Source organism: Toxotes jaculatrix, chromosome 21, assembly GCF_017976425.1.
Source record: "Toxotes jaculatrix isolate fToxJac2 chromosome 21, fToxJac2.pri, whole genome shotgun sequence".
Lineage (NCBI taxonomy): Eukaryota > Metazoa > Chordata > Actinopteri > Toxotidae > Toxotes > Toxotes jaculatrix.
The window spans coordinates 11,755,389-11,777,254 of NC_054414.1; the positions used below are offsets into that span (position 1 = coordinate 11,755,389).

The following is a 21,866-nucleotide window of genomic DNA, read 5'->3' on the forward strand; positions in this document are numbered from 1 at the left end:
GGTAGAAGCAATCAAATGTGCAAATTGTGTCATGAATTATTCACAGCAGCAGTCATTCATGCCATAAGCTGACAATTGTTCTAATGTCTGATCAATCAGAATCGATGTGCAAAATATAATGCAAAAGATAAGAACATTTGAATGTACCTGCCTTAGCAGGCGCTATAAGTGAGTCAACAACTATTTTTTTCTGCTTCTGGCCTCATACTAATGAGGGAAGAAGTTACCATGGCAATAGAAGACACGAGCTACCTTGAGCTTTGCCAGGCGTTTAATGCACACATGCACAAAGACACACACACACACACACACACACAGAGGATAGTGATTTCATCCCCCATGCTGAGGTGAATAAAAGTGAAACCATATTTAAAGACACGGTATTTAAAGGCACGGTAAAAGAAACAAGTCAGGCAGGTCTGACTGTGTCTTCTATGATCATCATTATTAAAAGGAACACAGCTCCTTTGCCTGTTCAGTGTCTGTCAAGCAATTACATTTGCTTTGACTTTTGCTAAACCTATACCTGATGCCAATATTTCACTGATAACATTTTTCATTTGATCATAAGTAAACACCCATTATTGCAGGATCAGTAAATCTGTATTTAAACCTTTCTGTACTAATTGAATGTTTTAGACATTCTTCTTTTAAAATGGCACAAATTACATGTACAGGCCACTGAGTCACTGATACTAGAAATATCACCACCTTAGAACAAAGGTGTTCGAATACACAAATAGTGAAAAATGTAACCCTGTTCTCAACTTTGGTTTGGAACAGTAATTTTGCATTTTTATAATATAATACAGTGCATATTAATTCAAATAAAAACTATTCAAAACCCACAATAATGGTTTACTGGGTATAAAAAACAGTACCCATACACAAACTGTATTTCCTCTTCATGTTCATCTTTGGCAAGGTGGCAGCATCAAGCTGTTTCAACTATAAAGCTAACTTGCAGCGGTTTTGCATCATCTGTGCAACACAACTGAGCCTCTGAATCATGTGTTGTTGATACAATGCTCACACAAGTTAGGAAACATTATGTTTAAAGTGGGTAAGTATTTTCGGTGAAAGGAGACAATTTTCCTACTGATTTTTGCAGGGGAGACCTTTTCCATTTCAGTCAAGAAAAAAAGACTTTGCAGCATGGGACAATGTTACTGCAGAAAGAATACAGGTTTGATAAAGCTGATACACAGCATGTATGGTGTTATGTGTGCATTGGATAAAGATCCATTCTGCTTTTTGAACAATCAAGAATTCACTTCTTTGCTATGTTGCAGACACTACGCAGAGCATGCACAGCTTTGCAATGCCTGAATGATATGACCATTGCTGTGTGTCACCAAAACACAACACAATGCTGAGGGTGGCAGCCAGAGCTGCATTGCACCCTCATTCCAACTAATATATTCTACAACGCTGTCCAACCGTGGCTAACTGCATGCTTTTGGTTTGCTGAGCACATGTCTGACTGGTATTGCTAAGCCTTCACATCAAAGTAAAAAACCTGCATCATTGAACAGGTCCAGTATTTTTTAACTAGAAGCTGCTCGAAATGATTGTGTTGAAAAATGCAGAAAGAATGTTACTTGGGTTGGGGTGTATCGTCAGTAAGAGCTAAAATGAATGATGGGCATCCATGCAGAATGATCAATTACAACACACTTATTTCCATAAGATATTATCAGAGGCCATAAGGTCCTATTTTGTCTCGTGCTCTTGGAGGACTTTAAGTGGCTCTGGCAAGCTCCGCTTCACTGAATTACACACATGCCTTCCTGTAATTCACAGACCTCACATACGGGGCAAACCAATGCATTACTCTTAGCGCCACCAATTAACCTCCCAATAACTCTAGATGGAACTGTTGTGATTTTTTTTAAAGCATGCTGATTCAAAATGAAACACACCCATTTGATAGCTTGGTGAATTACCATGAACGTGGCTGTGCTTCAGTGAAAGAAATGAAACAACATTGTGTAGCGGTTATGCAGCCCTGAAATTCTGGTGATAATAATTACCATAACTGCCCTTGTACCACCCGCCTATAAAGATCATAGTAGAAGTGCATATTTATATTCTATATTTCTGTAAAAATTTACATGAGCAAATCCTCTTCAAACCCTTTGTGGATGATATGCTGAGCAATTTTAACTTAGATCCTTCACCTGAAGAAAAAAAAAAAAAATCATTTTAGTCATAACTACATACACTTGTGTCTGTGTGCTATGATTGTTATTCAACCCAGAGCTGTCAGCATACAACATTATGCATGGAGTGACAATTGTGGAGGTAGCTGTATACTCTATGGCGCTGTCAGGCACTGGCAGGTCCACGCTGCTCTGGTACAGCCAAAGTGTCCCAGCAGTCTGCTGCAGGTTTGTCTCTTCACGTACTGACACTGAATTCTTACACTGGGCAACAGCTCTCACAGGAGAACGGGAATATATGTTATCTCTTCCAATCTTAATTTAATTTAAGGTGCTGTATATTTGCCCGTGATGATTCTCTACCTCTGGTATGAGGACATTCTTTCCCTTTGGGGAAGAGCTTTAGTGGCGCTTTTATTCCAACTCGCCATCAAAAAAAACCCCAAAAAAAACCTGTGAGTGCTGAACACAAGAACAGGAAAACAGGTGACATGATTGGGTATGATGGCCAGCTCTACTACACCTGCTGATAATGTATTCCTCCACCTTTGGCTTTTTTTATATTTTCATACAATATATGCATTCTCCCTTTGCGCCCTCAGTGAGTCTGACATCTCAGGGCCCAAAAAAAAGTGTGTCATCATCTTATAGTCTTTGCTTTGCTATCAGAAGTGCACTTCAAAATCATGTTTCTCCTCCTCCTGAAGGCAGAGTTGATGCAATGGATCTGTAAAGGACAATACTGAGGTTTTCAATCCTTCTTTTATTTGTGCTGTGTGTGACAACTGATGCTTAATATTTCAAAGAACACCAATTCTTTATTTTTAGATTTCTATGAAGTAAACAGACTCTGCATTGACACAGCACTGCAAATTGCAAATGGAGAATGAATACTATATTAATTAAATCACATTTTATTAATGTTATGAATTCTTATACTGTTCAGAAATAAGTTTAACTTAAACTAAAAAGTCGATTGTGTTTGGAATTTGCCTGTGCCACTGCACAAGTTTAACTTAAAAAGGTCCAAACAGAAAAATATACTGTTGGTTTGACCTTGATTTTTCTGCCATTTTCTACTTTTTCTAAAATTTGGGGGGATTTGGCAGGTTGCTGAAGTAATGGCTCAGGTTTTTACTGAGAATAGTGTCATTTCTAGTTATCTTTACAGTGATAATTTGCATGTGCCTTGGCGATCATCTGTCGAACCCCAAATATCACAAGGTCTATAAATTATTGTACATTTATTGTACTTAGTGTATGAGACGCCACAGCACTGGTGTGGAAGTAGGTCTTAAACTCACATTTGCATGTTTATTTTGGGCTCCTTATTAGCATTGGCAAACATGAACATCCGGCGGAGGGGGGGCTTAGAGAGGGAGGAGAGCGAGGGAAATGTTTCATAACAAACTAAATTGATTCCCAAGTTCAAAACTGTGTTCCCATCCAATGATTCAAGTGTTTCAAGATTGTTCTGTCATCTTTACTCGTCTCATGTTGGAAAACATCCAGCCATCTATTATGGTCTTTGCACTGTGGCTTGGAGGAGAAGATGACGTAAAAGGAGGCAGCAATCGTTAAACCTTTTCTCTACTTGAGAGACTGAAGAGATGAGCAGTTGCTGTTATGCGGACGCTGATCCAGCCTTGCTTGGAGGGATAACTGATCGACAGCAGTATCTCCAGCAAACTAAACCTGAGTATAAACCATTTGCCTTCTACTGCTTCAAGTAACAACTTACTCTGTTTTAATTGTATCCAGGAAAATGAATGGACAATATCTCCACACACAGTATCTCTGACAGGAAGAGGAACAGAGGATAAGACTGTGCACAGTGCAGAATGAATATGTGCCACAGCAGAAACTCCAGAGCTATTTGCAGCTTTCAGCTCATTGTTTTGGTTTGTCAGTCCATATGGTTAAAGCCCCAAAAAATAAAACCGTGGGCAGCCATTTCCAGCAAACACGTTGACTATTCGTTACCTGCTCAGCATGAAATGGCGAAGATCCGAAGTAAACAAAAGGCTTGAAGAAGCAAGTCACAAGCCAAAAAGAAACAGATAGTTCTCCTCAGGAGTTGGTGGACCAAACAAGAGAAAAAAAGATGATAATCCTTCAGTGCAATTTTAATATACACAGTAGGTTCAGTTTTCTTATTACTAGTTGCAATTTTTTTACGTCAAAATAATTCAGCTTAGTGACTACTGTCCTGCAAAATCGCTTCGTACAAATCACAATCAGCTGCAGCTGCACTAAGTGTCGATGACATTATCATGGCAGAGATTTTTCTGACTTACTGCGTGGACCTCTCTCAGGCAAAAGAAACAACCTTTCAATACAAGAACTTACAAACCTGTAATCATTCTTTCACACAACAGGCACTCAGCTGAAGAGAAATCGGCTGACAGTGTCTCTGTCCTGAGTCCTATATGCAGTCATTCAACTATTGCTAATTATAGCCCAGAAGGACGATGCTATGAGTCTTTAGGGTTTCTTGATGCTGCTGTTGCACAGGTGGCACATTCCAAATTGCTGTGCCGGGCACCGTAATTTGACAGGAAACACACACTGACTCTCCCTCCTATCATTTAATTATTCTCTTAGCTCTCTTGAAGAGAAATTATATATCATTATATTATCAAAAATACAAGTGTTGAGAATATAAATAGTAGAATCAGTATTGTATTTGTGTCGATCAAATAATAATGATTTTACTTTTTCATTTTTTTTTTTAGCAAGTTACTACTAAAACATTCTCTGTTTCTTCTTTTATCAAACACAGTGCTCGGTCAGTTTTAACTAAATGCACAATTTCCTGACTATTTTTTTTTTTTTAACTTTCTTTAGCTCAACATTTACTTTTCAGAGAAACTTCACTCGCACTCATGTGTCATTTATAATGCACTTTTTTTTTTTTTTGAAAGATGAAGATTTAGACCCTTTAATTCCAGGTAGGTGTACTAATGAGCTGTTTTTTAATTCAGCACCATTCAGCACAACTCTTCCCTCAGAGAACATTTCTTATCATGTATTTTTAAAGTGATGCATTTTTAAAGTGATATATCAGAGTAATTGCAGAGTTGAGGTGGCTAGTGCATCGGGCCGTGAGGAGGGAGCTAGCATGAGGGAACACATCAAGACAAGAGAAGCTGAAGGTCTAAGCAAGGACTTGCATCTGCAAATTAATGGCACATACATGTGCATAAATCTGCCACATATATACAATTACATATGAATAAGTTATAAGAAGCAAAAGAAGCTCTCTAGAATACTTTTCATGTGGTTTTTGTCAGTGCAATAAAAAAAAAAAACTTGTTGGCTAGCACATGACAGCTAATTGAACAGAATGAACTGAATGTAAGCTGATGATTATTTTATATAATTTACTCCTCATTTTTCCTTTAAAAAACTTCTGTATCTTCTGTTTTGTTTTTGCTATGCAAACAAAGTGTGCTTGCTCTCTATCACAGATATGAAGACGCATAACTGGGTGGCATGACAGATAAACACTACTGACTTGCTAACATAGACAAATTGTCAAAGGCACTAAAAATTGTTTGATTTGCTCCTTTTTAGGCATTTCATTTGTGCCTGCCACATTATACAACGTGTCAAAGTATGTCAGGGGTACATTAACAGGAGTTAACTGTATTTATTCTCCTGGGCAGTCAGGGTTTGAATGACTGCCTGAGGGAAAAAAACACAGAAAAGAATGCCGCAAAAAAGGGGAAAAAAAGTCAGCTGCTTTTAAGTAAGATCAAAGAGGGATCTCGCAAGAGCCCCTTCTTTACACCTATCATTAAAATGCACCTCATACCAAGAGGTCATTTCAAACAACATTCATGCCAAGGTTAATACACAAGGGAAAAGTCTTTTTATAAGATTGCTTTCACTACTGAAACTTTTGTCAGACCAAACTGAAAACAGAGGTTTGATCACATTTGCTCCACATGTACATCCTGGCTGAATCTGCATGGAAACATTTCTTTCCATTGAGTTTGATCAGTTTGAGATCAGAGAAAAGGCTGCATCTGATCCCTGGCTTAGTTGTTTGGGTGATTATAGATCTTCAGTGCATTTTAGGTGCATTTCCACAACAATTTTCCTGAGTTTCATCAATCTAAGAACACGGTCTTTCAGGCTGGAGACAAAAAAAAAAGCGACTTGAATGAAAACGACCCCAAGGTTAGTGATTGGAAGGGAAGGGCAAAGAGAAAACGTCAATGCTGAGAAAGAAACCAAATGCCTCACTCACACACACACACACACACACACACACACTCACACACACACATACACACACATGCGCCATCAGGCTCACCTGCAGTGTCTGTGAACGCCAGCCACAGTTTCAATGATGGAGCACTCTCCTTCATTTAGACAAAAGGCCAGGTCCTTGTCTTCCACACATGGCTTGAAGACCTCTGAACGTAGACTAGGAAGTGTGGGGGCCACTGCTGGAGACAGAGACAAAGGGAGATTTAGTTACAGTTGGACAGAAAAAGTAAAAAAAAAAAAATTTAAGTAATTTCACCTCATTCTTTCTATCTTTAATCTCTCTGATGTGCTACTGTACATAGCCGTCATGGTTGTAGTTTTTCTTCCACAGTGATTTTTTTTTTGGAAGAATATGACCACTCTCCTCAGACTGAAAGAGAAGACTTAATTCCTTGCTGACTTCTGAAACTGAGAGGCCTAAAGGCAAGATAGCCCGAGGGACAGGTATGGATTGAGTAAAATTAGCACTTTCTGCCTCAGGATCTGTGACTTTGACCTGATGCATGTTATTGACTGCAATAACATGGTTTAGTATTATTACTGTTATCAGTATCATAATGCTATTGGTGTATAGGCTGTATTTGTTGCTTTTATTTAACATATGTACTGCATCCCTGGTGTTTGTTTCAAATGAAGTTATTTAACCACAACTCCTCACTGAATTTCCTGGTCTACTGCTTTAGTAAACACAACTGGAAAACAGAGAAATAAATTAGAAGGGTAAGAAAGTGAGACGATAATAACGTTACTCTACACAGAGGCAGAAGGGAGAGAGAGATGGGCCAGGCGATGCAGCTTTAATTCTCTTCTTCTAGTCTGACCCTGAGCTGCTCTCACATCAAGAGCATGGCTGCCATGTACAAGTACTGCAATGCAGGGTTCTCCACCCTGTGAAATACGCACAGCTGTCAGACATGTGGCCACAGCAACATATAAATAATGTGTGCTAGCATGTGCAGCCACACGCTAATGTATGCAGATATTCTATCAAAATCATTCATGCACAAGTACACACATGCACGCACACGCACACATGCATGCATACACACACACATATACAGCAACAGAGAAATTACCACTCAGGAGCTCTTTCACTCCATCATGTAGTCAAGCATTGAAAATTGGATTGACTGGTATTACGCTCAATACCTTGCCAATACAATTGGATTACACATCTGATTCTGCTTTCATCCATTTATTTTGTGCAGACAGACACACCATTTAAATGCAGACACACGCACTCACACACCATATTCTTCTAATTGTCATTCTGGGCCTATTTCTATCATCTTTTTGTGTGAGTCTGCCAAATCTTTGTCGCCCAATCTGCTTAATGTGCCGCACTTCTGCTGGCCAATGGCCTTTTTCAGCGGAGGCCCTAGCGACCAATCGCGTGCGGCAGAATAAAAACTCGGTAATCCGTTTGTTGTGCCCCAGTGCCCAGTTCAATCTGTGTTTTGTTTATGGCCATTGATCGATAAATCTGGGGCTCTTGATGTAAGGCCCAAGAGATGATGAGAGATCAGAGGGAGCACAAAAAGAGATATGTGGTGCTCCTGGGGCCAACCGAGACTCTACCCTGTCAAAGTAAAAACTTTGGAAGATATCATTTAAACAACTTCCTGTAGCAGCTCAGATCATATCTTCAGATGCATTTGTGGTCTCTGTTTTTGAAAACTTATATAAGAGTTAACAAGTAAGAAAGGTAATGCTTTCATTTTCATTTAATCTGTTGCACGTCTTGCCGTTTGATTGCTGCTTAGAATAATTTTTGGATCAGTTCTTATGTATCAGCCCCCAGGGTGTGATGCATATGAAAGTAGGCCTCGAACCCAAGCCGACTTTTTCACTCTCTAGGCTTTAAAGAGACCGTATTACATCTTGTAATATTAATTCCACAAATTCCCAGAGTGCACTGTTCAAAAGGTTATCTATTCCAAGATGCAACTTTAATAATAGAAAATAGAACACAACGTCCCCATGTGGTACATACGTCCATGGCAATAATTGTCATGGCGTTTAAAGTCCCTCATAGCTTTTATTCAGACAGCAGCAGTGACCACATGTGAGAAATAACATGTTTGATATATAAAGACAGCGCCTGTTCTGTTAGGTCAGTGGTTCAAGTTTAAGCACACGAGGCAGAGCTTTTCTGACAAAAGAGAAAACGCTTTAAGCCTAACCATTGATATATTTACATTAGAAAAGCAAAGGTCATGCAGATACCAAACACCCTTTTAGTACCTGTATCACAAGTAATCTTTATCTGTGCTCAAGCGTTTCAAAAAACATATTTTTTAAACTTGTCATCTTATCTTTTTTTCTTTTTTCACCCAAAAAAGAGCCAGCGTGGAAAGCTTTTGCTGATCTGCCACTGCTCTGTTCTTTCTGTATGGAAAATGGTTCAAGTGCACCATCATTTAATATGTCATATGTTGTTGACAGAACAGAGGGGTAGGGTGTGAACTCCACAAGGTCATTCGGGTACCAATGACACAGCACTTTGGGAATCGATGATGATGTATGACGTCTCCATATATTCTTTTCACGAGGTACAAAGCTCCCACAAAACTCCAAGGCACATTATAGCTGCACCTTTTGTATATTGGTTCTCTTTCTCAGAGAGTGAATGTGCCAGTTTCATAGCCAGAAGGAGGGAGGCTGACATGTCTTAAATTTAACATATTATGGTATACTTTGAGTGTGCAAAGGGCTTCCAGAAGAGCTGATTTTTGAAATTTCCTGTGGTTTTTAATATTGCCCCTTTATCACAACCCATTGATTCACTTCACCTATAAAACAAGGGGAAGTAAATGCACACATTTCAGCATGCTCTCCTCCTTAAAAATGGAATAAAAAGTCTCTCACTTGCCATTCTGCAAAATAAAGGCTCTGCTATTCTTCACCAGGTGGCGAATTCTACAAACAAACAACAAGCTGTACTGATTACCTCTCCAAAATCTGCAAAATAAAACCCTCTTAAGTCTTACAGAATTACCTCCACCTTATTTAGCCCTGCTGGCCACATCAAGGAACAAGTCATCTTCAGATATGTTTGGCCTCGAGCAATACAGGCTGTCAATTTCTTATGGGCTCCCTTTTCATCACTGTGACAGGCGAGAAATGGCATAAAATCTGCAGCGTAGCAAGCACTACTTGGGCACTTTTGAACGAGCACCTGTCAGACAGGATCCTGTTGAAACACTGCGTTCTTCTTAAATATTCCCCAGCCCAGAAATAAAGCAAATTAAGAAAGCAATTAATGAGTTTCTTGAATTTGTTTGTAATGTGGGCTTGTATGTTTTGATGTTGTATTTTCTGTGTTGTCAGTGGTTGATTATCAAGGGAATCACCCTGTAATAGATTCAAGCAGTCACAGCGATTAAAATAAATTTTTATTCAAGACAGATTTTTGCACTTTTTGATATCAAACCAATGGTGAAAGCTCATCACACTTTTTTCAATTAATCTTCATCTTCATTATTGAGGTAATCACTGATAAATGATGTGTCCCTTGCTTTTAGTTATTATTAAGATGTAGTGTCAAGACTAATTATGACAAACTTACAAATAGGCATTAGGTCCATTTATCAACACTTAGAATGAAGCTTTTTTGAAAAATGAAACCCTCGCAATGCCAGCTTCTAGGCAACTCTATGAAACTTATAGTCTTAGGTAGTTGCAAAAAAAAAAAAAAAAAAAACCCACAATGGTGGAAAATGTGCTAATAAATGGCAGCTGCAGTGGGAGCACGATTCATCCTGGACTCTTTGAAATCATTTTCACGTCTCTCACTCTCCCCATTGCACAAAGGCAATCCAGATTGCCAGTTCCCCCGGTAACTTTCAAGGAATCTATTGGGTGGGGATCACAGATTTAGATGATGCTTGAGAGATCAGAGTTATCTGAGATGAATACCGAGGCTAGTACTTCTTCTCAATCGTTACTATTGAATCACTTTCAATCAATATCTTCAAAAAGTCTACAACTTAAACTAGATATAGGATTTTTTCAATCTAATATGTACCATTATTTGTGATGGGGGTGTGGTATCATTACATGCAGATCTGTAACATAAAGATTACAATAACTTCACAACAAAAGCAAAGACCCATGAGTTAAAACTGCAACTACTGAATCAAAATAGACGTGAATGTAAAGCTGAATGCATGCTAACATTACAGATGATACTTATTGTTGAAAAAACACACATGGGACTCAGACATATTGTATTTTTTATAAGCTAAAATGGAGGGAAGTCACAGTACTACACATTCTTCTCTATGAATGCATACAGCCAATCAAAGTGCACTGAAAGTGGGCCAGCGTCTGCAGATATTATTCTGCACACTGCAGAGTTTTTGTGGTAACCACCGAGACATTTTCAATGTTTGCCTACAGCCATAAACTTTGATCATTTGGTAGTACGGTATGTAACAAACTCATATCACTTTACCAAGGCACCATAAAACAAGCATTGTCTTTAACTGAAACACACGCCTTGACATAGCCACGAAAAGTTTGGGTAAAATCGTTATGCATCGTGTCTTCATGCCCTGTGATTATCTTAAATGGAATAAATGGCGAACGCTCCGTTCATAATGCTTCGCTACTGTTATTGTCTGTGGCACATGTCACCTCTGTTTCACATTCTCACTTTCACTTTTTAGCTGCAATGTTTGATTACCTTCAGCTGCTAATTATAGTGTGTCTGAAAGCCGTGGTTATATTACGTTTTTTTGTAGCCCCAATTCAAACACAATTTTAAAATCTTGTCTCATGCTTTCATGAAGTTAGAGAAGAACTGTCACACAAAAAAAAGCTTTCTGTATATGCTCTGCACACACAAACAATATACTGTATGGATGCAGTGAAATGCATACAGACACACACACACACACACACACACTCTTACTGTAGACGGAGCATCCTTGGTACAGACAACACAAAAGACAATTCCATTTACAACTGTAGAATTTTCCCTCTATGGCTTCCTTCTAATGTGCTCATTAGTGTTCTTGTGCTGAGCTGTATCCCTCAGGAGACTGTGGTCGGAAGAGAACTGCCTGTGTTTACTGCAGAACACATCAAAGAGTGCCTTACTATGTAAAGGGAGAGTCCTAAGAGAGCCTGCTGATTGCTTACCCATCATGCACTGCTTTTTGGACAGAACCATATTCACTATATAACTATATAATGCAGTGGATGTGGATAAAACTGACAAAAACCCAAACCATATGCACATGCACTTACACCTGTTGATATAGTTTTGCAGCACTTTCACACCATGTGAAAAAAAACGTGCCAAACATGCAGTTTTAATGCGCTAACTCACAAAGGGAAATGATTGGATCATAATGATCTCACATCAGAGAACTGATGTTCTCACAAAGCTTGCTCTGACCACTAAACAGTAACATTTTTAATAGGCCACCACTTTTTAGTGTATAGCTGTACTCAGAAAAACTTTAGGTCTATACACAAGTAATAGACTACAGGAGTTGATTGATTCCTCTTTCAAAGGTCAGAAGTACATCCGTTATATGAGGTTGTTTTTACACCACCTAATGGCAGCTTAAATCTGCTATATCACATATGACCTCACTAGGTGACATTAAGCTAGCATTTTAGGCTGATGGTTAACTCTCATGAAAGTCATTTATTAAAAGTATGGCACAACACATCGCAAAATCTGCTGTATACTATTTGTTACATGGAGCCAGTGAGCATGAATACAGGACCTTGAAAGATAAAGCTGTGAGCAAAATATACAACAGAGGGAAGAAGAAGAAGAAGAATTATAAAGACTTCTTTTAGTCATGAATATCCAATACTTACCCACACACATAGTCTATACATATAAACCTACAGTTCAGTAGACACACAGGGCATAGCCTTGTGAAGTCTGTCAGATGCCTCGCACATGTGCATGCACATAAACACACACACATACACAGAAACATGCACATACATTGTGTACTGTATGTCTTGCATGTTTATCAAGACGAGAAGCCTTGGGAGACCTTCTGTCCCTGACATGACACAAACAAATAGTAGTTGACCCACGGGACACTCGGTTAAAGGTGGCAGCCGTTGCCTGTAAGCAGGGTTACAGAGCACATGGCCTTGGTAGCAGTGACAGCCCAGTGATAGGCATTCGATGGGACATTTGTCACAGTTACTCTGTTTGTCCCTCACTTCATTCCCAGAGGTGGTGGCTTTAAAGCCCCAAGCTGTGACATATTGCATATTAATAGTCTAATTATTTTGCGCAAGTTTTTCCATCTGTGGGTGAGCAGTTGTGAAAGATTCACAAAAAAATAGCATGTATGCAGTTTAATTCCAGTTTCCAATGCAGGGTGTTTGCAGGAGTTCAAAGTACAGTTTTGTTTTTTTTGTTTTTTTTTTGGTCACTGCAACACCTTTGAGTCAAGTTATTATCTAATAGCATCATTATTAGATAAATTTAAAAAAAAAAGGTTTTGAATGTCTTCACAGTGGCAGGCCCAAAGCAGCAGGTTAATAAAGTAGATCCCAGAAGACGTCAAACATGCATTAAACCTTAAGGGAACAATTCACCCTCTAATGAAAAGTTTTAATTATCTACACCATCTCCTGACCCCGTGTCAGCTGAATCTTGATTAAAGTTTGGATGATCAGCGTACACACAACAACTAAGCCCCTGCAGTTCCAAACCTCACCCTCTCCCAAACCAGCTTCAAAACACATCATAAAGTGACCATGAAATTTCTCTCCACAACCCACGCAACATAGTGCAAGTGTTTTTCAGCCAGGACTCCACTGTAAGTCTGTACTGTGCTCTATCAGAAGGCTCAGCTTGCTTGTTGTCTGATGTTCGCTACGCCTCTGTTGGAGGTGCAGTGTGTCTGCACTGTCAGACACAACCTGCATCTCCAGCAGATGAGGCTGTACAAATATCAGGGGAGCTGGGGCTGACATAGGAGGGAGTATGTAATTTTGAGTAGAGCTGTTACTTGAGAAAAGCACAGAAATTCAGGTCTCCAGTTTTGTGACTGGAGATCTGAAAGTTTTTGTTTTCTCCTCACCATAGCTTGAAAAACACGGAACAGTGGAACTGAACATCATATACTCAAAAACATCCTTTAGTACAAAGCCTGTTATTGTACAGATGTGAACAATGCTATGCTGTTTGATACACCTTGGACCTACAACTGTTACAGTCATAGATGAGGTATAATGAAAGCACATTTGGGAAAATACAAAGAACACTGAGAGGTGCATGAGATTGATTAAATTTCTCTGAAATTAACATGAACATTAACTATATTGTCAGATTATTTTCAGTACGCGATATGTGTCTCTCTGAAACCACCTTCAGGGCTTTCAAAGATAATTTGCCACCTCAGTTGCCCATTTCTCTGACTCAGTGGTGGTGACAAAGCCACAATGCCAACCGACTTCAAATGAGGATCATAACAGCAGCGCTGTTACAAGAGGCAGCAGCAACTCTTTTTTCTTTCAACCTGCAGATCCTCCTGTAGCTGTTTTTCAGCAATCAAGGTCAAAATGTAATCTGTCCAATGTTACAGACTTCCCGCTTAAGACCAGAATCAGTAATTAGGTTTATAAGAATGCTCAAACACAGAACAATATTATTAGATGCAATTTCTCCTGTGCTAATTTGTCTTCACAACCCATTTGCAGTAATATGGAACTAGACAGATAATTTATCCTGATTCATTGATTGTAATTTGTGGTGTAATTATCATAATATACCACCAGGAGGGACAAATTATCTTACAGCTTATGATCTCAGAAATGAAACAAACATGTAATTTGCTGTACTGTATCTGGTGCTTATTATTTTTGTTAAAGTTTTTTGCATTATTTTTTGCATTATTTTGTGACAGATTTGTTTGTTTTTGGATGGCTTTGTTAGTGGAGATTATCTATGTTACAGGAATGTGTGCTGCACATCACGCTCGCTAAACCACAGTGCTGTAGATGCCAGTGCGGCCACGAACATGCATCCATTCACTCCAGGGGATTCTCATAGAAGCCGTTAAGAATGGGATGAGTGGCTCTACCTCATTTCTAATAATGGGGGATGTACTTTAATGCCATTATCTCCATTACTTACAGAGCAAATAACAGAGAATAACTAGCAACGGGAGAAATAAATTTGAATCTATGAAATGTATATTTAATGAGCACTTTTGCCATAGCAATGGCATTAAATTTAGATTTGGATTCCAGGACAGCACACGTAAGAAACGAGAACTAAATTAAAGCTTGCTGGAGTTTTGCTGAAATATACATACCTGTGGTGTTGCTTGAGGAAAGACTAAGTAATTAATAATTCATCACTATTTACAAATGGGACACCATGAAAGAGGCTGAGAAACTAATGAAAAACACACAACACGCACACACAAATGTGCAAGGAGGCATGAAAGCCGTGACGAGCACCCATGGACAGACAGGCTTACAAATTAAATGTGGTGTGTGTGTATGTGTGTGAGGTTTGCTGCATTGCCAGAACACACAACTTCCACTTATATCCAAAATCTGCTTGGATATTAACTGGTTGTGAATAATCATTGCAAAAATTAGGAGGACACAGCCCTAAAAATTAAGTTTAGTCTAGACTAGAAGATAGAAATTCATAATCAACTTCATAACCTATTAAATAACACCAATATAATTTTCACAAAACACTCATTTGCAGATATAACTGCAATCTGTAATTGATGTGTGTGTGGCCGTGTGTATGCACACAGCATGTGTCCATCAATTTATTTTATTAATTTCCATGAAAAGCCTTTTGTTCTTCATTACAATTTATTAACAATGCTAACAAACCATTTATCAAATGTGGCATATTTGGCTTGCCTGTTAATGTGCATCTAACTGTTACCACACTGCTGATACCACACTTGGTCTTGTCTTGGCAGTGCTTGTCTCCATCTGCCTTTTTTTTTATTTAAGACTATATTTAAAAAGATGGCATAAAAATTTAATCCTGGGGGTTCTAGAGGATTATGCCTTGCCAGCAGAATCTGGCAGAGAGACTGAGAGGTGCAGCTGAACGAGTACCTAATTGTGTCTTCATTTACTTACTGTAACATCTTCGCAGACATGACGGTTGAGGCTAAAAAATGTTGATTTCTACATGCTGATGTGCCGAGATGCAGTGTTATCGGTGTTATGATCACCGCACAGTTGTGTTAAAATACCTCCCTGTGAAAAACCAGCATTTTTATTTTCCCTCCATGGGTATTCACCATGCTCCCTCTTTATGCCTGACAAAAACATTTGAATTGGAAATGACTCAAAATACTGTTTTATGCAGCACTCATCTTTAGACGCGGTTTTACACATGCAAACAGATCAAATAGTCATGAAAAGAGAGGAAGAAAAGCAGAAAAGGAAAAGTTGTAGAGCCTGATTTGCCTCGACCACATTGTGTAAACCAATAAAGACTGAGAAGTCCTTTTGATCACCTGTTACTGATGCTGTTTCCCTCTCTTTATTTCTGTCTGTTTCTCTCATTTTGGTTAATCCAACAGCATGCAGGCAATTATTCACACCTGAGAGGACAACAGGAGAAGAGGGGGGGTATGCAAACTGTGAGAACTTGACAATAAAGACAACTAAACAACACTGGAGATATTCGTATTTTTAAGGCACAGTGGTCTTTTTTCTCTTCTGCCTCATTGCCACATTCCACTCTTTCTCTGCCACTCTCCATCTTCCTCAAGGGAACTCCGAGATGTTGCAGAAATGCAACATCAACATGCATCCCCATCTCAGCAGCAAGAGCTGGAGTAAGAGGACAGGAGCTGAATGATTCACCGACGTGGACCAGAGAGTAGCTTCCTGTCAGGGCAGTTGATTAAAATTCCAGGGACCAAGAATGCAGGGTGTGATGTACGACGAGCAGGTGGTGTGAGTTTAATATGCATGAGCGGACGGCTCCTACATCTGCAGATTGGCAGTCACTGAGCTTGCCTGTCCGCTGCCTTGGCATATGGAGTTACTGAGGGCATACATGAGCATAGCAGGGGGGCTGGTCTTAGCACCCACTGATACAATTTGCTCTTTTTGTGACTCCTGAGATCAGTAGAATGGCAGCTAGTTCCTTTTGGTGGCTTTGGTCTGTTCAAAGAAGCCAAGATGAAGGTAGAGGGGAGCACATTTTTTGCAGTTTATTTTATTGATTTTATACAAACAGCAGGAAGCATCAAAAGGGAGAAGGATTAGAGGAGCCGGTGTAAAAATTGACTAAGATGGGGTTTGGGACTTACAAGGCTTACTGGAGGGAAGATGTGACTAGCCCCTACACCATCTCTACTTGTGATTCCATTGATATGAAAAAGCAAGCGCGGTCGCATACTCTAGATTTTGAATTGTGGGCTTATCTAGCGCTGTCTTGCACTGTATTTGACACATAAACGGTGCCTTGAAAAGGTTTAGCTGAGTATTTCAGGCAGCAGTTGTATAGAGATTATATGTTCATGTGGGTGCATTGGAAAGTGATACATACACAAACACACACACACACACACACACACACACACACACACACACACACACACACACACACACACACACACACACACACACACACACACACACACACACACAACACACACACACACACACACTTTTTTTTTGCCTGGGTCTATTTGTTATTTTGGTGATTCAGTGTGTGCTGAAGTGGGAGGAGAGGTGCAGTAGGGGGTGTGTCACTGGCAATCCAGCTGTGCACTGTAATTTTGATGTCAAGTTTGTCCAAGTTTGTGTTATCTGCTGCCCACCTGCAGGTCAAGAGAGCACTAGACCTATCACACACACTCTTACAGACCTCTCCTAAATCGCACAAATGCCTTTTTTCGTGTCTGCTTGTGTGCTACACTTTTTTTTTTTGCACACTTTTCTACCAGCAGGTACGTCTAATGGTGTGGATAAGTTAAATAAGTTACATTACAACTACACCAGTAATACCGGGAAAGATCAATACCTACTAGCGTCTCTCATTAGTGTTTAAGCCAGGATTGCCTGGAAGGAGATCAAATAGGCTCAGTAGCACTTTTCTAGGGGATCACTGTTCCAATTCAAGGATGACAATAAACAATAGTGTACAAGCTGTACACCTGAAAAGAGCTACAACATTATATTTCAAGAATTAAGAACTTTAAATTCAAATTATAATTATTTTATACATATAACTTTTTAAATATTCTCATTATTATTTTCAAAAGTGGTATTGTACTTTAAGGTTTTTTTTGTGAGAACTATGTAGTTGTCTATTTAGGGCAATAATGACAGACTCCTGGCATGTTGTGTCTGGCAGTTAATGCTGAGGATATCGTCTAAAGTCACTGAGATCTACAGTTAATGTTGTGGTTTAGCTAACTCGTGACATAAATGTTGACGCAGCTTAAAGTCTAAAAATGAGAAGCTTGCTAAAAGCTGTGATTCTGCCCATGATTTTATTGGAACAGTTGAGCACAATGAGGTTATGGTGATGTTTTACATGACATTTTATATTTTAAGGGGTACACTGTCGCAATGGCAAACACTGTCTCACCCATAACATCTAGCAAACAGGGTGTGTGGGCCTTTCTATTCAGCTGATTGACTCTTTTCAGCCATCTGTATGAAGTAAGTTTGTTTCATCTGCACTCTCTAATTTCAGTGATGTGCGTGATTGCACACGCCAAATCCCACTGTGGTTATTGCGGGAAGGTCAGTGCAATCAGCTCCAGTGTTTTTCCAGTATAGCCACATAAACCTGTGTGTGTCTATATTGCAAAATGTTTGGTTGTCCTCCAAAGAAAAATGATCGATTGTTTCAGTAAATCCTCGAAAACAAAATTTGTTTAAGTTCAAGTGACAAAGCCCTCAAAGTCTCCAGAGGGAGGAGGTCACATGGATGGATGGGTCAACGAAACAATGGTTTAAATGTTGATTTATGAACTCAAATTCACATTGCTATGTGCATTTACTGCACTGGAGCTTATGAGTAATCACAGAAAGATTTTAGAAGAACTATAAACAAAAATAAATGATTATTACACTAACCTGAGCCAGGAATATGGAACAAACTATATCAAGTGAATCTTTTTACTGTAGGTTCATAATTGAGTCTACATTAAGTACACCTGCGATGAGTCATTTAGAGACAAATCTGTAAACACACTGAATGTACTAATTGGATTACATTAATGATGACTAGCTTGGAAAAACTCACCAGGGGACAACAGTTAATCCCAATTATAAACCCCACTAACTGTGCATATCATGGACAAAGCAAAGCCCTGATGAGTTCTGCTTTCCTTTAAAACAAGGCAGATTTCCCTTGTCACCCCAATGAGCTCAATATAGCATACGTCCATATCTTAGAGGTGGCTCCCTCCCTCTCTCTCTCTCACACACACACACACATAAAAAGTTACAAAAAATTCACCCTGGCATTCTCACCCCAAAGCTCCACAAAAATAAACACAGGTAGAGACACACAGCTACATGCACCCGCAAACGCCTGCTGCTCTCAATGGAGCAGCGGGAGCAGGATTACATGCCTTTCAGACTGCTCACTCCCAGCAGAAAGACACAGCTCTGATCCAATCATGGTGACACATGCAGAAACAAGGAAAAGGTTGTGGCTCGGCATCCCTCGGGAACAAGCTTGTCATCAGCACTACTTGACAAGTAGGAGACAACACTGACAGAACAGTGATAATGTGACAATTTTAGCAAATAACAATAAGTGGGAGGGGACTATGACAACAAGTCTGTGAGAAGTATTAAGGTAATGTTGTAAGCTTTATTAGTACATATGTACCTGCAGACTTTGCCCTGAAACAATGCTGCCAAAAACATTTTGTGGTGTATCTCCAATTGCATAGAAATGCTAGAGTGGAACTCGTAATGCTTTGGAATTGGCAGCATTGGCCCCGATGCTCGATCAGTGAAATCCTGTTTAGCCCCCCCACCCTGCCTCGTTTCCAGGGAGTGTCTGGTGTCTGATTCTAGCCAAATCATGGCCTGTTTAACACCTCACCACCTGCTGTGTTTATGTGCATGTGCGTGTGGGAGAGAAAGAGAGAAACAGTGTGTGTATGTGTTCAGTGCTAAACCGAGAAAAGTGTGGTGACTGTGCAGGAGTGACCTCGTTCTCTGAGATGAAGCACGACTGCAGGAACACACACACACACACACACACACACACACACACACACACACACACACACACACACACACACACACACACACACACACACACACACACACTTTACTTTTTCCATAATTTGACCATACATACATATATATATATATATATATATATATATATATATATATATATATATATATATATATATATACAGAGAGAGAGCGCGCAGTGGTAACTATACAGTCTGTTAATTAGGTGGCTTCAGAATGGCCAGCATGGTCAATGGGATTTGATTTTAATGCAAGTCATCCAGCATGAGTGCATGAAGTGATTAATGGTGATGATTTCCTCTGTCACATAGGAGCTGTTAAACTCCCTGTAAAACATATTGCTTCCTCAAAATATTCTTCTCTGTTCTCCCCCATGGCCTCCATCAAAGGACGTACGAAAACATTAAACCTGACGGACAAAAATGTTATGTGTGAGTGATGGTTGTGTTTTCAGAAAGTGGTTCTCTGCGGTGCATAGCATTCCCTAACAGACATATTAATCAAAGAAGTTTCGCTTAGAGCCATTTGGGGATGAATACAATACAGTCCCCTCATTCCTCCACACAACAATGTTGCCTCTGCTTGATACGTCACACTCAATGAATGCCACAGGCAAATCTATTTTACAGACTGGATGTCTGTCTCCAAATTACAGCAAAAGACTTTCACTTGAGGAAACAAAGGTAGAGAATTCTGGCTTCATGGACAAAGTGTGAAATGCTGGTATTTCTGCTTTGTTTTTTTTTTTTCTGTTGAATTTGGCACATTAGGAGCAGAAGATACTGCAGGTTGCTCAAAGCCGAGAAAACTCTCAAGCTGAAGCGCAAGATAAAAAGTGCTTTGAATAGCAAACAAACAGAGCTTTAGAGGAGAGTGGCTGAGGATGAATCAGTGCAGGAAATGACAGCAAATTGCAGAGACAATTGCTGCTGACATTCATGGTCACCTTAAACTATGACCACGTAAAAGAAAAATGCTTAATTAGCAAAGTGAAAAACAAATGATACACCAATGTGTCGCCATAATTTATGATTGTCATTATGTGATTCAAGCATTTATCCTCACACAAGAAAAATATGATGCTATTAATAAAAGCATTTTCACATTAGATTTTAACATCCTCTATTAATGAAAGTACCATGGCATCAGCAAAGCGAGTTACCTGCATTGTCACATTATCTTAATTGTGCCCATAACAGCCATACCAACTACTAAATTACTGTCCAGGCACTAGTATCCTATAGAATAAATGTAACCAACTCAAAGTCTCAATAAGTTTAGTAGTTTGCATCTATGGCTTCTGCCATACTGTTATAAGAAGAAACAAGAACAAAGTGATTATGATACAGATAGCATAATGATAAAGGAATGAAAAATACAATACAATTTGGAATATTTCAAATCCAACTTTTGGCAATAAAAATAATGAGGCCAAACCACATTATGTTTTAATATAATTATTACTGTAACAGTAATACGAAAGCTACATTATTCAGGCAAACGCTCAGGGTGAAAATGGCAATCTTACATCGTCACCACTGACAAACAGGTAGGCAGCAGAGCTTAAGAAATGACAAATTGTGCAGCATACCTTAATCCAGTTATACCACAACAGTGGCTGACATTACCGCCCTCACTGCAATATGAAGAGGCAGCTCACTGATCTATACTTTGTGCCTCCAGACCAAAAACAACAATTGTCATGGAAAGAGCTCTTGTAAATAAGCTGTCAAAACTGATGTTGATTTTAGTTAATGGTTAATGCGGCCTTTTTGACTTGACAGGACGGCTGCTCTGCAGTGACACGCCAACCAGCCTGCAGTCTTTATTCCTGTCAGACGGGTGGGTGTTTTAACAAAAATTGGAAACTTCTGCCAGAACCTCAGCTTGTCATGTTTACTGTTTCATTCCAGAGGAGGGAAAGGTCAAGTACAACTGTGCCATGTTCCGATTATGGGTATGGGTGCACACTGGCTGGGATCAACAATCTGCAATCGCTTTCAGAGATGACACTGATGTTTTATTTACTGGGATCTCTACTGGTGACGGATGTGAAGGATAAATTCCAACCTAAAAAAACCCGCAAGCTTGGCATCATCCAGAAAAATCTACTAGTATTAATATCTTTTGCAAGAAAAGGAGAACTATACCTGTACCTTGTAAAGTACAGAGATTCATTTGTAAACGGATCCATTTAACAGAAGAGAAACCAAC

At 39.3% G+C, this 21,866-nt stretch overlaps 1 protein-coding gene across 1 annotated transcript in view; it reads right to left on the bottom strand.

The window, feature by feature from the left end:
• The window catches only part of nrg3b (neuregulin 3b), a 169,612-nt gene that overhangs the window by 75,621 nt on the left and 72,125 nt on the right, over positions 1-21,866 (bottom strand). The window contains 1 exon segment of the mRNA XM_041029199.1: positions 6,484-6,619. Within this exon segment, the coding sequence (XP_040885133.1) occupies positions 6,484-6,619 (136 nt within the window).